This window comes from Loxodonta africana, chromosome X (genome assembly GCF_030014295.1).
Source record: "Loxodonta africana isolate mLoxAfr1 chromosome X, mLoxAfr1.hap2, whole genome shotgun sequence".
Taxonomy (NCBI): Eukaryota; Metazoa; Chordata; class Mammalia; order Proboscidea; family Elephantidae; genus Loxodonta; species Loxodonta africana.
The window spans coordinates 70,109,911-70,128,573 of record NC_087369.1 but is presented as its reverse complement, the minus strand read 5'-3'; the positions used below and the strand labels follow the sequence as shown (position 1 = coordinate 70,128,573).

The 18,663-nt window shown below is 40.6% G+C and overlaps 1 protein-coding gene across 1 annotated transcript in view; it reads right to left on the bottom strand.

Annotated features, from left to right (window-relative positions):
* Positions 1 to 18,663, bottom strand: part of VSIG4 (V-set and immunoglobulin domain containing 4) — a 39,669-nt gene that overhangs the window by 3,069 nt on the left and 17,937 nt on the right. The window contains exons 4-6 of the mRNA XM_003412747.3: positions 3,479 to 3,541; positions 2,857 to 2,934; positions 99 to 203 (exon numbers count right to left, since the gene is read on the bottom strand). Coding sequence (XP_003412795.2) covers positions 99 to 203; positions 2,857 to 2,934; positions 3,479 to 3,541 — 246 coding nt within the window. The remainder of the gene's footprint in view (positions 1 to 98; positions 204 to 2,856; positions 2,935 to 3,478; positions 3,542 to 18,663) is intronic.

The following is an 18,663-nucleotide window of genomic DNA, read 5'->3' as shown; positions in this document are numbered from 1 at the left end:
GAAGTGCAGAGCACAGTGCCTGATACAGAGTATATGCTCAAATATGCTTCCAGAATGAATGAATGAGCTAGAGTCACCCAACCATATTCTTTACTTACCCCCCTGGGATGTCTTGCGGCTCAGTATGATATAAGCCATGGTGAATACTACCATACAGCACAGGGAGATGATGAGAATGATGGCAAAGACAGGCAGGCCCTTACCTACGAAGGAAACAAGACCAGGTGGTATCTGGATGAAAATGATGCCAGAAACAAGGGCTTCGAGGATAAGCCCAGACCACAGCAGGGCTTTTTCTTCTCTATCTTCCATCTTCCCCTAGACAGCATCTTCCTTCTCAGCTAACTAGAGAGGCAAACAAAGCCCAGGCTCAGGAGAAAGACTTTAGAGAGGCTAGAGTGGACATATTTAAATAAAATCTTTCAGACCCACCTGTTGATGGCCGATTGGTCTGAGCATTTGATCTAGTCCTCCCTGCCCTCCATGAAACCAGGGAAGGAGGTTTTCTTCTTCCCTTAGAGAGGATAAGGTAGTATCCCAGCTTCACCAAAATGCTACCTTATTGAGATTCTGGCATTTATTTCTAGCCATAAAAATTATCTTCCTCACACTCTCTCGTCAAGTCCCCAGATTAATTTTTCCTCAAAACATATTCCTACTTGACCTTTTGGGGTGCCTACCCCAATCGTGTACAGGCTGAAGAAACCCAATGAACTGGGCTTCCAGGCCTGCATCTGTTATTTCCTTGTTGTGTGACTGTGGTAGGAAGAACATTAGTCCTCCAAAGATGTCCTCATCCAACTCCTCAGTACCTGTGAGTATGCTAGGTTACATGGCAAGGAGATTTAAGGTTGCATATAGATTTTTTTTTATATATATATAGATTAAGGTTGCTACTCAGCTGATCTTGAGATGGGAAGATCATCCTGAATTATCTGTGTGGACCTAATGTAATCACAAGCGTTCTTTAAAGTGGAATAGGGAGGCAGAAGAGGAGGTGTGAGTCAGAGAGAGATTTGAGGATGCTACAGTGCTGGCTTTGAAGATAGGGGAAAGGGTTATGAAGCAAGGAATGTGGGTAGCCTCTTAAAACTATAATGTAAAGACATGATTTCTTCCCCAGAGCCTCTAGAAGGAACACAGCTCTGTTGACACCCTGATTTTAGCCCAGTAATACTTGTGTCAGGCTTCTGATTTTCAGAGCACTAATACAATAAATTTGTGTTGCTTTAAGCTTCTAAGTTTGTGGTAATTTGTTACAGCAGTCATAGAAAAATGAATACAGTGACCTTAGTCAAGTCTTTTACTGTCACCAGGCTTTAGTTTCACCATCAGTTCAATGCACTTGTAGCAGTAATATTATGAATCCAGGGAGCTAGATCAAGGCGTAAGATGAAGTGTGAAATTGAATTCCAGTGTCCTTAGGATTTGCAGCTGCAACTGGCTTTGTTCTTACCAGAATCAAAGGTATTCTGTCCTAAATATCAGGTATTCATGGTCCTCAGTGCTCCTGGTTGGAGCTGGGTGACCCAAGCTAAAAACTGGCACAGATCAAAGAATAAAATCCCCCCTCGATAAGAGGTAAAGTAGAAAAAAAAACTGATAGAAGAAGTAGCGCAAAACTTCTGTCTCTGAGAACTACTTCTCCCAGGGCTATCATTTCATCTTCCTAAACCAATTCTCCAAGACTTCCTTCTCCCAATGGGTGATGCCTTGGGAGACATGGAGCTATAGGGTACAGACCAGTGCCTTCAAGCCAAGGTGGAAATGCAAAGGCAGCACAAAGGACAAGCTAGGTCTGTGCCCAGAGACAGTTCAAAAGCTCTGCAACCAAAAGGGCAGAGGCACAAGGGTACTGAGAATTCCTCCCTCAGTGATACATAGATAGAGGATGAGATTAGGAGTGAGAGTCACCAAACTATGTAGCACAAGCCAATCAAAACATATGCCTGTTGCAGATCTGAAACAGGGGCTTAAAGGTCTGCAATTCCAGGAGATAAAATTTTTATTGAGGGACCACGATGTGGTCTGGAGAGTCCTGGGGAGCAGTCCAAGTGATAATGAGCAGCTCAGGGAGTTCAAGGAAGTAGCTAATTATCAATGGGTATGAAAGTATTATTTTAACGATCAGTGCAGTCATATCAGCTCCAGGTAAAACACAGAAAGAACCTTCCTTTGGAGTTTGAATCTCTGAGTCTCTAATTTGGGGATCCTGGAGACTTTGGAAGACTGATAATTTAGCTGCAGGCTGTTTGGAGAGCCCTGGTTAAGAGCCCAAATATTGATGCCTTGTCATTACCCTTACCTGACCCAGTGCTGGTTTCTCTTGGAAACCTGGCTAAGGTCATGGTTCCATCCTTATTCTTGCTCAGTGTGTTTGGGAAGCATATTACTATGGCAACAGGGAACCAATCACAGCCCAGTCAGCGGGTTTGACCCTCTCCAGTAGGGGTTGGACTTTCTGGGACTCATTGTCAGGGCAGCAAGAATGTTCTTCAAACAAAATATAACTTAATGCCATTCTTATTCCCCCAGCCTTATCTCCAGACCTTCGGGCCAGCTCTCAAGGTCCTACCCGAACTCTAATTGTACAAACAGGAGAAAAATTATTGGATGAGGTAAGAACATATCTACCCCTCCCCTTTGCACTGCTCTGATTTTACTCATCCTTGGATCTGTATCTCTCGCTCTCCATGCCCACCCACCACGCACAACTTCAGGAAACTTGACCTTTGCCTGGAACAAAACATCTAATAGTTTTGAGAGTTGAATGCCAGCACAGTATGTATGGTGCAGAGATTCAGACACAAAGCTCATAATCAAGAAGGAAGGGGAGAAGTTCTGACATTACTTTACCTTGCACAGCACTGGTCTCCCCAGGGTAGCCATCATCTTCAGTAGTCCAGTCCCAGAATGTGTTCGTTGTGGATGTTGCTATGACAACAAAGAGTTAGGGTCAGAAGCCTCACTTCCAGTTAGGAGTTGTGGGCTCAGGAGTGGCTGCAAAGTTTGAGGACCTTCTCTGACCATCTGTGCTGGGCTTTCCAGAATTCCTGGCTATTCCAGTGACCGCTAGTATTATGGGGCGGAGTATCTTAGTTTCTCGTATTTGGGGGTAGAGGGTAGGAAGAGGCCCATAGAGGGGAAGTAACATACCCAAAGTCACACACCAAATCAGCCTAGGAGCGGAACAGGAGTCTCAGTTTCTCTTTTTTTCCTCTTTTCCCATGGGGGTATTCTAACTCTCCTTTTGCTTCAAAAATTTTCACAAAAATAGTGTATATTCATTATTACGCTTCTTCACTACTCTTTACTCCTTGTTATCTTTTTTTTGTCTCCGTTTCTTTATTGCCATTTTCTCTTTGAAGACCCCAGTTACCTTTTAGTTCCCCATCCAATGGAATTGGGGCTCCTCCCTTGGCTTCCATGGCCCCATTCAGGACCTCTCTTACCCCTTCAGGCTCCCACTATAACTCACCTTCAAAGGAGGATGGCATGGTTGTAGGTGCCTCAGTCTTGGTCTTGAGTGGCTTTGAGGATTCTGCAAGGAAAAGGGAACCCAGTCAAGGGCCCTTGGCACTCTTGGGTGAACAGCTGAATGCCCTAGGAAATTGGGGAGTCTGTAAAAGCCAGTCATGTTCATACCTAGATCTGTCTCAGCACTTCCCTCATGAAGCCAGTAAATCCTGCATTGCCTGTTCATCCTTCACACGTCAGTCTGGATTGAATTGTGTCCCCCAAAATATGTGCTGGAATCCTAACACCTATGCTTGTGGATGTAGTCCCATTTGGGAATAAGAATTTCTTTGTTATGTTAATGAGGCCCAATGAGTGTAGGCTGTGTCTTAAACTTATTCACTTTTGAAATATAAAAAGAGCAGATTAGGCACACAGAAGTAAGCACAAAGGAAGGGGACATACATTTGATGTGGAGATTGCCAAGAGATCAAGGAATGTCTGGTTTAGAGAAATTGTAAAAGGTCTTCCTTCAGGGACAACAGACATGAGCCTTCCCCTAGAGCTGGTTCTGTGAATTTGGACTTCTAACCTCCCAAACTGTGAGAAAATAAATTTCTGTTCTTTAAAACCACCCATCTGTGGTATTTCTGTTAGTGTTACAGCACTAAGAAACTAAGATAGGAGGGGTTCTCAGGTCCATAGACTCCCCCAAGGAATCTGGAGCTAACGTTCAGAAGGTCTGTAAACTTGGATGAGAAAAATATATTTTTATTTTTACTAACTTCTAACTGAAAAGTAGTGATGCATTTTCCTGAGAGGAACTTGGGAAATATCCACAAAGAAAATCACAATGGATGATGTCAGCAAAAAATGATGGAGTAATAACCTCCTAAAATTCACCCCTTCATAAAATCAGTGGAAAAAACAAGCAAACAAACCAGACCCACTGCGGTCGAGTCAATTCCAACTCATAGTGACCCTATAGGATAGACTAGAACTGTCCCACAAGGTTTCAAAGGCTGTAATCTTCACAGAAGCAGACAGCCACATCTTTCTCCCATGAGTGGCTGGTGAGTTTGAATCATTGACTTCTCTGTTAATAGCTGAGTGCTTAACCACTGTGGCACAATTTGTCAGAATCAGCTTTTTCCCCACAATTCTAAATATCGGTCAAATGCTTGAAGCAACTTGAGGAGCATTTATGGAAGAAAACTGTCTGAATCTCAGTAGTAACAGCAAGTTACATGGTGTTTTAACTTACCCTATTCCTATCTCCAGCAGTATCCTTGAAAATAAATCTACCATTTCAGGTACTGGAGGGAGCAGAACAGACCGAATTTCCCCCAGATTGTCATTATTTGATGTGTTTGGTGGTCCCCTGAAAGACCTGACTTAAAAGGCTTGTCTTTATGGTTCGCCCGGGGCTAAAAGCCTCTTCCTGGGGAGGGAAGCATTTGTCACCTTAGGCAATGGATGACACTGAGGGAAAGCAATGGAGTAATCAAAATGCTTAAAGGAGGTAGGGCCAAGATGGTGGAGTAGTCACATGCTTGTGGTGGTCCCTCTTACAACAAAGACGCCCCCAAAAAGTGAATTGATTATGTATGACAAGTTAGGAGCCCAGAACATCAAAGGCAAAGTTGAGGGATCGGACCGAGGGGCAGGGGGAGGAAGAGACGATTCAGAAGCAGTTGGAAGTTGCTAGACTTGACCCAGTGGGAACCGACACCCTGCAGGCCAGATCGGCTGGCGTGTGCAATGACCAGACAGGGGCATTCAGGACACATTTTCCACATTGGGAGAGACGGAGGGGTGGAGAGTCTGTTCAACCCTCCAGAACCAGCAAGAAGTGGCCCTCAACTGGCAAAAGATAAGTACATGTGTCCAACCTACCAAGCTCCCTGTTTGACAAGAACCTCTCTCCCATTTATCTGCTCCCTTCATGCTCTGCACAGGGTCTTGGGCCTGCTTCAGCCACTGCCAATTCCCCTGGGCCAGAAGTAGGTCCCATCACTCACCCTGAGCCATTCTCCCAGCCTGGGAGAGGGAACAAATTAACAAACAGGAAAAAGTAATCTGCCAGCTCCCCTAAGCCAGGAACTCAGAGCAGGTGCAGCTTCTTTGTCTAGGCACAATCATAAGGGGTCCATGGACCTTGAATATCTTTTAACTATTCATGGATTTGTGTGGAGCCATTTCAACAGCATAGGTCCTCATTAGCACAGTACTACAGGGTATATACCTGAAGCCTAACTTTACTGTATCAGCTATATGATGGAGTGGTAGATTTGTGACATTTGACACTGCTCTGCCCATTAAGCAGGGTCCTCACCTACCACATCAGGAGCCCGAGGACTGGTGGCTCCACTTATGCCACCTAGCCACCTGTAACAGGGGTCCACGAACAATAGGTGCCTCCCAGTCCTTACACCCAACAGCACTGGCTGCCCATAGTGCAGGTACACAAACCACTCACCTACACACTCTAGGGAACAGGGGCACACTTTCCTCCCAGACACTCAGGGGCAGCCGTCAGCCTCCTGCCTTGCTGAGCCTGTGACCCCCTATTGCAGCCAGATACCTGTGCCTACTCCAATCACCCCTGCCCATCTAGGACCATAGGTAAGGGCCTGCACCACACATTTGGTGACTGACTATCTGGACACCTGAGCTGAATCCATACAAGAAAAGTAAACAGACTCCTGAGCTCATGTATCTGTAATAAATCTCACCCCCTGGTGACAGGGTGTCAGACCTTAAAATGTGTCAATAATCAAACTAGTTCATACGAGCAGCCTATTTGGATATATTAAAACAAAACAAAACAAGAAGCTAGGACAGAGTAAGCAAACAAAATAAATAAATATAACTTACTGATGGTTCTAACACAACAGTCAATATCAAATCATGTAAAGTCGCAGACCATGATGTATTCAGCAAGCTCTCAAAACAAAGAATCGAGAATTCTTCTGGAGGAATAAAATTCCCTGGAATTCTCAGAGGTAGATACAAAAGATTAATATACAGAACTCTTCAAGAGATCAGAAAGGAGATCAGACAAAACACAGAACAAGCCAAGGAACACAACAGACAAATCAATAGAGGAACTTAAAGACTATAGAAGAGCACAATGAAAAATTTAACAGGCTGCAAGAATCCATAGAGAGACAGCAAACAGAAATCCAGATTAGCAATAAAATTTCAGAATTAGGCAACTCAATAGAAGGTCATAGGAGCAGAACTGAGGCATCAGAAGTCATAATTAGTGAGACTGAACATAAAACGCTTGACAACAACTTATTTGAGGAACAATCAGATAAAAGAATTTAAAACAATGAAGAAACCCTAAGAATTTTTCTGGGTGGGTATCAAGAGGAATAACCTACAAGTGATTGGAGTACAAAAACTGGAGGGATAACAGAAAATACAGAGAGAATTGTGAAGATTTGTTGAAAGAAAAGTTCCCTGATATCCTGAAAGATGAGAAGATATCTATTCAAGATGCTCAGTGAACCCCATACAAGGTAGATCCCAAAAGAAAGTAGCCAAAACATATTATAATCAAACTTGCCAAAACCAAAGATAAAGAGAGAATTTTAAGAGCAGTTAGGGATAAACAAAAAGTCATCTACAAAGGAAAGTAAATAAAATTAAGCTTGAATTACTCAGCAGAAACCATGCAGCCAAGAAGGCAATGCAATGACATATATAAAGCCTTCAAGGAAAATACATTGCCAGCCAAGAGTTCTATATCCAGAAAAACTCTCTCAAATATGATGGTGAATTAGGGCATTTCCAGATAAACAGAAGTTTAGGGAATATGTGAAAACCAAACCAAAATTACAAGAAACACTAAAGGGAGTCCTCCAGTTAGAAAATCAAGAATGTCATATTACAACCCAAAAGTAGAACACAGGACAGAGCCACCAGATATAAACCCAGACAGGGAACTTGCAAAAATAATTCAAAGCTGAAATGCTGGCAATAGGGAACCAGAGACTTCAATAGGTAAAAGATGACAATATTAAAACAAAAAAGGGGAACTTAAAAATGTAGTCATATAACAGATACATGAGGAAATGCTTATGATCATTAGCCATTAGAGAAATGCAGATCAAAACTACAATGAGATTCCATCCCATCTCACTCCAACAAGGCTGGCATTAAGGCAAAAAACACAAAATAATAAATGTTGGAAAGGCTATGGAGAGACCGGAACACTTCTACACTGCTGGTGGGAATGTAAAATGGTACAACCACTTTGGAAATCGATTTGGTGCTTCCTCAAAAAGCTAGAAATAGAAATATCGTAAGATCCAGCAATCCCACTCCTTGGAACATATCCAAGAGAAATAAGAGCCTTTACATGAACAGATATATGTACACTCATGTTCATTGCAGCACTGTTTACAATAGCAAGAAGATGAAATCAACCAAGGTGCTCATCAATGAATGAGTGGATAAATAAATTATGGTATATTCACACAATGTAATACTACCCATAGATAAAGACCAATGATGAATCCATGAAACATTTCATAACATGGAGGAATCTGGAAGGCATTACGTTGAGTGAAATTTAGTCAGTTGCAAAATGACAAATATTGTATGAGACCACTGTTATAAGAACTCGAGAAATAGTTTAAACAGAGAAGAATACATTCTTTGATGGTTATGAGAGTGGGGAGGGAGGGAGGGAGAGTGGTTTTCACTAATTAGATAGTAGATAAGAACTATTTTAGGTGAAGAGAAAGACAACACACAATAAAGGAGAGGTCAGCACAACTGCTCTAAACTAAAAGCAGAGAAGTTTCCTGAATAAACTGAACACTTCAAGGCCAGTGTAGCAGAGGCTGGGGCTTGGGTACCATGGTTTCAGAGGATATCTATGTCACTTGGTATAATAAAATCTATTAAGAAAACATTCTGCTTTCCACTTTGGGCAGTAGCATCTAGGGTCTTAAACGCTGGCAAGAGGGCATCTAAGATGCATCATTTGGTGTCACCCCACCTGGAGCAAAGGAGAATGAAGAACACTAAAGACACAAGGTAGTTATGAGCCTAAGAGACAGAAAGGGCCACATAAACGAGAGACTCCATCACCCTGAGACCAGCAGAACTAGGTGGTGCCCGGCTACAACCAATGACCACCCTGACAGGGAACACAACAGAGAACCCCTGAGGGAGCAGGAGAGCAGTTGGATGCAGACCTCAAATCGTCGTAAAAAGACCATACTTAATGGTCTGACTGAGACTGGAGGGACCCCGGAGGTCATGGTCCCCAGACCTTCTGTTAGTCCAGGACAGGAACATTCCCAAAGCTGACTCTTCAGACAGGGATTGGACTGGACTATAGGATAGAAAATGATACTAGTAAGGAGTGGGCTTCTTGGATCAAGTAGACACATGAGACTATGTAGGCAGCTCCTGTCTGGAGGGTAGATGGGAGGGCAGAGGGGGTCAGAAGCTGGTTGAATGGACACAAAAATAGAGAGTGGAGAGAAGGAGTGTGCTGTCTCATTGGAGGGAGAGCAAGTAGGAGTATAGAGCAAGGTGTGTATAAATTTTTGTGTGAGAGACTGACCTGATTTGTGAACTTTCACTTAAAGTGCAATAATTTTTTTTTGAAAATGTAGTCATAGATCTTCCATATGGTGAGGAAGTCAAGGCAATAAAAATAAAAGATTGTTTTAAACTTAGAAAAATAGGGGTAAATATTAATGTAACCACAAAGGAAACTAACAATCCCACACATCAAAATAAAAAAAACAAGAAAAACATAAAGACTCACCAAATAAAAAAATCAACAACAATGAAAAGGCTGAAAAGAAAATACATATAGAAAAATGACTAGGAAAGAAAATTAACTGGAACAAAGAAACTATTGACAACACACACACAAAAAAAATACATCAAAATGACAACACTAAACTCATAAAAAAAACTCATACCTGTCAATAATTACACTGAATGTAAATGGGCTAAATTCACCAATAAAGAGACAGAGGGTGGTAGAATGGTTAAAAAAACACAATCCATCTATATGCTGCCTGTGAGACCCACACATTGTACTTAAAGAAAGAAACAAACTAAACTCAAAAAAAAAAAAAAAAACTCAAGGGATGGAAAAATATATCAGGCAAAAAACAACCAAAAAAGAGTAAAAGTGGCAATATTAATCTCAGACAAAATAGACTTTAAAGCAATAGCTACCACAAAGGATAAGGAAGGACAATATATAATGATTAAAGGGAAGACACAAGCATAATAAATATTTATGCATTCAAAGATAGGGCTTCAAAATACATAAAACAAACTAACAGCATTGAAAAAACACAGACAGCTCCACAATAAAGGTAGGAGACTTCGACGCACCACTTTCGGTGGAGGACAGCACATCCACAAAGAAGCTCAATAAAGACATGGAAGAGCTAAGTGCCACCATCAACCAACCTGATGTCATAGACATATACACAACACTCCATCCAAAAACAGACAAATATACTTTCTTTTCCAAAGAACATGGAAGATTCTCCAGAACAGACCACATATTAGGCCATAAAACAAACCTTAACAGAATCCAAAGAATCGAAATATTACGAAGCATCTTTTCTGACGGTAAAACCATAAAAGTACAAATAAATAACAGAAAAAGCAAGGAAAAAAAAACACATGGAAACAACACCTTGTTCAAAAACTGCTGGGTTATAGAAGAAATTAAGGATAGAATAAAAAAAATCACAGAATCAAGTGACAATGAAAACTCTTGCTACCAGAACCTTTGGGACACAGCAAAAGCAGTGCTCAGAGGTCAATTTACAGCGATAAATGGACACACTCAAAAAGAAGAAAGGGCCAAAATCAAAGTATAAACTCTACAACTTGAACAAATAGCAGCAGTAAAAGAAACCCTCAGGGACCAGAAAAATCAAATTAAAAATTATAGCAAAATTAAATGAAATAGGAAATAGAAAAAAAATTGAAAGAATTAACAAGACCAAAAGCTGGATCTCTGAAAAGATTAAAAAAAAAATCAGTAAACCATTGGCCAAACTGACAAAGAAAAACAGGACAGAAAGCAAATAATCAGAATAAAAAATGAGATGGGTGATATAACAGAAGACCCAACTGAAATTAAAAGAATAATAACAAAATACTATGAAAAATTGTACTCTAACAAATTAAAAAACCTAGAGGAAATGGACAAATTTCTAGAAACACACTACCTACCTAAACTAAAAAAACCCATAACAAAAGAAGAGATTGAAAAGATAATTTAAAAACTGCCCCCCTCAAAAAAAAAAAAAACCCAGGCCCTGACTGTTTCACAAGAGAATTCTACCAAACTTTCAGAGAAGAGTTAACATCACTACTACTAAAGGTATTTCAGAGCATAAAAAAGGATGGAATACTCCCCAACTCATTCTATGAAGCCAGCATAACCATGACACCAGAACCAGGTAAACACACAACAAAAAAAGTAAATTACAGACCAATATCCTTCACGAACATAGACACAAAAATCTTCAAAAAAATTCTAGCCAATAGAATTCAGCAACATATCAAAAAAATAATTCACCAAGACCAAGTGGGATTCATACCCAGTATGCAGGGATGTTTCAATATTAGAAAAGTAAACAATGTAATCTATCACATAAATAAAACAAAAGACAAGAACCACATGATCCTATCAACTGACACAGAAAAGGCCTTTAATGAAGTCCAACACCGATTCATGATAAAAACTCTCAGCAAAATAGAAATAGAAGGAAAATTCCTTAACATAATAAAGGGCATTTATACTAAGCCAACAGCCAACATCATCCTAAATGGAAAGAGTCTGAAAGCATTCCCACTGAAAATGGAAACCAAACAATGTCCTTTATCACCACTCTTATTCAATATTATGCTAGAGGTCCTAGCCAGAGCAATTAGGCTAGAAAAAGAAGTAACGGGCATCCAAATTGGTAAGGAAGAAGTAAAAGCATTTCTATTTGCAGATGATATGATCTTATACACAGAAAACCCCAGAGAATCCACAAGAAAACTATTGGAACTAATAGAAGATTTCAGCAAATTATCAGGATACAAAGCAAACATACAAAAACCGGTTGGATTCCTCTACACCAACAAAGAGAACTTTGAAGAGGAAATCACCAAATCAATACCATTTACAATAGCCCCCAAGAACAGAAAATACTTAGAAATAAATCTAACCAGAGATATAGAAGACCTATACAAAGAAAACTACAAGACGCTACTGCAAGAAACCAAAAGAGACTTACCTTGCTCACGCATAGGAAGACTCAACATTGTGAAAATGTCTGTTCCACCCAAAGCAATTTACAGATACAATGCAATCCTGATCCAAATTCCAATGGCATTTTTTAGTGAGATAGAGAAACAAATCACCAACTTCGTATGGCTAAGTAAAGCATTACTGAAAAAGGAGAACAAAGTAAGAGGCCTTACATTACTTGATTTTAGAACCTAATATACTGCCAGGATAGTCAAAACACCCTGGTACTTGTACAGCAACAGATACGTAGACCAATGGAACAGAATTTAGAATCCAGACATAAGTTCATCCACCTATGAGTAGCTAATATTTGACAAAGGCCCAAAATCAATTAATTGGAGAAAAGACATTCTGTTTAACAAATGGTGCTGGCATAACTGGATATCCATCTGGAAAAAAATGAAACAAGACCCATACCTCACACCATGCACAAAAACTAACTCAAAATACCTCAAAGAGCTAAATATAAAATCTAAAGTGGTAAAGATCATTGAAGAAAAAATAGGGACAATGCTAGGAGACCTAAAACGTGGCATAAACAATAGGCAAAACATTACTAACAATGCACAAACACCAGAAGAGAAACTAGATAACTGGGAACTCCTAAAAATCAAACCCTTATGCTCATCCAAAGACTTCACCAAAAGAGTAAAAAGAAAATTTACAGACTGGGAGAAAATTTTTTAGCTAGGACGAACCCGATCAGTGTCTAATCTCTAAAGTCTATGAGGTACTGCAGAACCTCAACAACAAAAAGACAACCCAATTAAAAAATGGGCAAAGGATATGAACAGAGACTTCACCAAAGAAGGCATTCAGGCAGCTAACAGATACATGAGGAAATGCTCATGATCATTAGCCATTAGAGAAATGCAGATCAAAACTACAATGAGATTCCATCTCACTCCAACAAGGCTGGCATTAATCCAAAAAACACAAAATAATAAATGTCGGAGAGGTTGTGGTGAGACTGGAACACTTACACACTGCTGGTGGGAATGTAAAATGGTACAACCACTTTGGAAATCAATTTGGTGCTTCCTTAAAAATCTAGAGATAGAAGTACCATATGATTCAGCAATCCCACTCCTTGGAATATATCCTAGAGAAATAAGAGCCATCACATGAATAGATAAATGCACATCCATGTTCATTGCAGCACTGTTCACAGTAGCAAAAAGATAAAAAGACCTAGGTGCCCATCAACGGACAAATGGATAAACAAATTATGGTATATTCATGTAATGGAATATCATGCAACAATGAAGAACAACGATGAACTCGTGAAACATCTCATAACATGCTGAAACTGGAAGGCATTATGCTGAGTGAAATTAGTCACAAAAGGACAAATATTGTGTGAAACCACTATTATAAGCATTCAAGAACAGGTTTAAACACAGAAGAAAACATTCTTTGATAGTTACAAAGGTGGGGAGGGAGGGAGAGGGATATTGGATAACTAGATAGTAGGTAAGAATTATCTTAGGTGAAGGGAAGGATAACACATATTACAGCAGAAGTCAGTACAACTGGACTAAAACAAAAGCTAAGAAGTTTCCTGAGTACCACCAAACACTTCAAGGGACAGAGTAGCAGGGATGGTGGTCAGGGGACCATGGCTTTTTAACCAAGTTTATTAAGAATATGGTGTGTATCCCATCTTGGTGAGTGGTGTCTGGGTTCTTAGAAGCTAGCAAGCAACCATCTAAGATACATGAATTGGTCCCAACCCACCTGGAGCAAAAGAGAATGAAGAACACCAAAGACACAAGGAAAATATGAGCCCCAGAGACAGAAAGGGCCACATAATCACCCTGAGATCAGAACTAGATGGTGCCCGGCTACCACCAATGATCTCCCTGACAAGGAACACAATGGAGAGTCCCTGACAGAGCAGGAGAAAAGTGGGGTGCAGATCTAAAATTCCAGTGAAAGGACCAGACTTAATGGTCTGGCTGAGACTGGAGGAACCCCAGAAAACATGGCCCCCATACTCTCTGTTAGCCCACAACTGAAACCATGCCCAAAGCCAACTCTTTAAACAAAGGTTATGCTGAACTATAAGGCATAAAATCATACTCGTGAAGAGAGTGTTTCTTAGGTCAAGTAGATACATGAGACTAAATGCACAGCTCTTGTCCATAGGCGAGATGAGAAGGCAAAAAGGGACAGGAGCTAGTTGAATGGACACGGTAAATCCGGGGTGGTGGAAAGAGGAGTGTGATGTTACTTTATAGGGAAAATAACTAGGGTCACTTAACAGTGTGTGTATAAACTTTCATATGAGAAGCAAACGTGAACTGTAAACTTTCGTTTAAAGCTGAGGAATGAAATGTCCATAGGGCTTTGAAAAGCTCCAACATATTTCTGGGAGCTTAAAAGACCACACATGTGTAGAGCTATGCATGTGCTCAGGACAGACCTGAGAATGCCTTAAACTCTCACTTTTGTATAATCTTGAGGCTTGGTTTAAGCAGAAGTAAAAGCTATGGAAGAGTTGCAAATTGCCTAGCTAAGTGTTGAAGATGCACCTTACCAGGCACACAGAGTTTCTTGGTAAAGACTGGGAGATGTGCTGGTTCCAGGTATTTAAGGAAATCTCTATATAATCATTCACTGACCACTAAAGAAATTTGAGTAAAGACTTCATTAGTCTGCCCAGACATTGGACGTACTAGCAAAGATTTTAAGTCAACTATTTCATATATCTTCAAATAACTAAAAGAAACCACATCTAAAGAGCTAGAAGAAAGAATAACAGTGTCTCATCAAATAAAGACTATCAGTAAAGAGACAGAAATTATAAAAATGAATCAAATAGAAATTTAGAGTTGAGGAGAACAATAATTGAAAGGAAAAATTCACTAAAAGGTCTCAACAGGAGGTCTGAGTAGGCAGAGTAAAGAATCAGTGAGCTTGAAGATAAATCATTTTAGATATTCAGTCTAAGGTACAGAAATAAAAATGGTTTATGTGAAGGGAAGGACAACATACAAAACGGGGAAAGTCAGCACAACTGAACTAAACCGAAAGCTAAGAAGTTTCCTCAATACAACCAAACACTTCGAGGGACAGAGTAGCAGGGGCAGGGGTTAGGATACCATGGTTTCAGGGAACATCTAGGTCAATTGGCATAACAAAGTGTATTAAGAAAACTTTCTGCACCCCACTTTGGTGAGTGGCATTTGGGGTCTTAAAAGCTACCAAGCAGCCATCTAAGATGCGTCAATTGGCCTCAACCCACCTGGAGCAAAGGAGAATAAAGAAGGCCAAAGACACATGAAAATTATAAACCCAAGAGAAAGGAAGGGCTGCATAAACAAGAGACTCCATCAGTCTGAGACCAGAACAACTAAATGGAGCCCAGCTACCACCAATGACTTCCCTGACAGGGAACACCTCAGAGAATCCCTGATGGAGAGGAAGAAAAGTGTGATGCAGACTTCAAATTCTAGTACAAAGATCAGACTTAATAGTCTGACTGAGACTGGAGGTATCCCAGAAGACATGGCCCCCAGACTCTCTGTTAGCCCAAAACTAAAACCACTCCTGAAGCCAACTCTTCAGATAAAAATTAGACTGGACTATAAGGCATAAAATGATACTGGTGAGGAGTGTGCTTCTTAGCTCAAGTAGACACATGAGACTATGTGGGCAGCTCCTGAGTAGAGGTGAGATGAGAAGGCAGAGGGGGGAAGGGGCTGGTTGAATGAACATGGGATACAGAGCAGGGAGGAGTATGCTGTCATATTGTAGGGAGAGAACTAGGGTCACATAAAAATGTGTGCATACATTTTTGTATGAGAAACTGACCTGTAAATTTTCATTTAAAGCACATTAAAAAAAAAGATAAAAAAGAAGAAAAATGAACAGAGCCTCAGTGACCTGTGGGACACTGTTGTATCAGCATATGCATAGAGTCTCAGAAGGAGAGAAAGAAATGGGCAGAAAGCATATTTGAAGAAAAAATGTCAAAAATGTCACAACATGATGAAAAATTTATCTACACATTCAAGAATTTTGATGAACCTCAAGTAGGATAAGCTAAAAACATGTGCAGCTAGACCATTTGTCATTGAGTCGATCCTGACTGAAACCCTATAGGACAGAGTAGAACTGTTCCACAGGGTTTCCAGGGAGCAGCTGGTGGATTTGAACTGCCGACCTTTTGGTTAGCAGGCAAACACTTAACCACTGCACCACACATCATGATCAAAAGTCAAAGGAAGAGGCGGAAGCAAGATGGAATAGACAGACCTGAAAAAACAAGTGAAACGAGCATATTTGTGACAAGCTGGGAGCCCTGAGCATCAAAGGCAAGCTTAGACAACGAACTGAGGGGCAGGGGAAGGAAGAGATCGTTCAGAAGTGGAGAGGAGTTACTGGACCTGAATCACAGGGAGACCTCAGGCACCATTCCCGGAGCAGTGGCGGCTGCGGCAGGCTGGTACTAGCATTCGGCCGCGGTTTCCTCAGGGAGAAACAGCCAGCCACACAGCCCACTCACACCTCCGGAACCTGAGGAGAAGGGCACTCTCTGCAAAAGCTAAGTACTTGCGTATATTTTACAGCACCCACCCCACCCTCAAGCCAGCTTCAGCGGCTGAATCCCTAGGCCTGAGATAGACCCTGGTGAGCACCTGGAGCCATCTTCCCGGCCATGGGGAAGGAAAAAATTTGCAACTGGGGGAAAAGATAATTTGCTAGCTCCATTAACTGGGGGAGCTTAGGACAGAAGTGGCTCCTGTCCAGGCATAAACCGTCCATGGACCTTGAGCACATTTCCCTTCTGCATGGACCTGTGTGGGCCTATTTCGGGAGAATAGGCCCTTGTTGGCAAACTACAACCATTTCAGCTGTGCGGTGGAGAGGTGGGTGTTTGACATTTGACATTGTTTACCTATTAAACAAGGTCCTCACCTACCCACAACAGGGACCTAAGGACTGGTGGCTCAACTTGGGTCACCCAGCTACCAGCGACAGGGGTCTAGGGATAACTGGTACCTCCCAGTCCTTACAACAAAAAATTTTTGTGCCCATGCTCCATCTGCAGAGCCCACCCACCAGCACTCACTAGGGAACAGAGAGGCATTTGCCTCAGAGACACTTGGGGGTCGGTTCCCAGCCCCCTGCCTTATTTAGAGTGTGACCCCCTGCTGCAATCAGATATGGGTATATGTGCCAATCACCCCTGCCCCTCTAAGACTGTAGGACAGAGCCTGTACCACACACTTGATATCAGCTACCTGGAAACCTGAGCTGAATTCATACAAGAAAACTGAATGGACTCCTAGACTGATATACCTGATAACAGCTCTAGCCAGCTGGGGACAGGACACCAGAGCTCCAAAGGCAAAAATAATCAAGCTAGCTCACTTGAGAAACCCATAGGGGTATACCAAAAAAAAAAAAAAAAAACAAGCAGCTACGACACAGTAAGCAAGCATAAACTAATTGAGTAACTTACAGATGGCTCAGAGACAACAGTCATATCAAAGTCACATAAAGAAACAGGCCATGATCACCTCAACAGGCTCTCAAAACAAAGAATCCAGGGATCTTTTAGATGAAAGTGCATTCCTGGAATTACCAGATGCAGAATACAAAAGTTTAATATACAGAACCCTTCAAAAAAAAATTTTTTTTTCCAAGACATCAGGAAGGAAATGAGGCAATAAGCAGAACAAGCCAAAGAACACACAGATAAAGCAACTGAAGAAATCAGAAAGATTATTCAGAAACATAATGAAAAGTTTAATAAGCTGGAAAAATCCATAGACAGCAATCAGAAATTCAGAAGATTAACGATAAAATTACAGAATTAGATAACTCAATAGAAAGTCAGAGGAGCAGAATTGAGCAAGTAGAAGCTAGAATTTCTGAACTCGAAATAAATCACTTGGCACTAATATATTTGAAGAAAAATCAGATAAAAGAATTTTAAAAAACGAAGAAACCTTAAGAATTGTGTGGGACTCTATATAAATAACCTACCAGATTGGAGTACCAGAACAGGGAGGGATAACAGAAAATACAGAGAAAATCGTTGAGGATTTGTTGGCAGAAAACTTCCCTGATATTGTGAAAGATGAGAAGATATCTATCCAGGATGCTCATCGAACTCCACATAAGGTAGATCTTAAAAGCAAGTCACCAAGACATATTATAATCAAGCTTGGCAAAACCAAAGATAAAGAGACAAGTATAAGAGCAGTGAGGGATAAAAGAAAAGTCACCTACAAGGGAGAGCCTATAAGAATAAGCTCGGACTACTAGGCATTAACCATGCAGTCAAGAAGGCAATGGGATGACATATTTAAAAAAAAATTGAAGGAAAAAAATTGCCTGCCAAGAATCATATATCCATCAAAAGTGTCTCTTAAATATGCAGGTGAAACTAAGACATTTCCAGATAAACATAAGTTGAGGGAATTTGTAAAAACCAAAACTACAAGAAATACTAAAGGGAGTTCTTTGGTCAGAAAATCAGTATTATCAGGTATCGACCCAAGACTAGAACACTGGGCAGAGCAAACAGAAGTCAAACCAGACAGGGAAATCCAAAAAAAAAAAAAAAGCCCCAAACTGGGTAAGAGCAATGATATTATATAAAAGAAGACAACATTAAAATAATAAAGAGGGACTAAGAAATGAAATCATACACCTTCCATATGGAGAGGAAGATATGGTGATACAAAAAAATAAAAGTTAGTTATAAATTTAGAAAAATAGGGATAAATAATCAGGTAACCACAAAGGAGACAAACTACCCTACTCTTCAAAATAAAATACAAGGGAAAAATACAGAATCAGCAGAAACAAAATCAACAACAACAAATATGAGGAAAAGACAATATATAAAGCAAATCTACTCAGCACATAAAATCAAGTGGGAAAAAGAA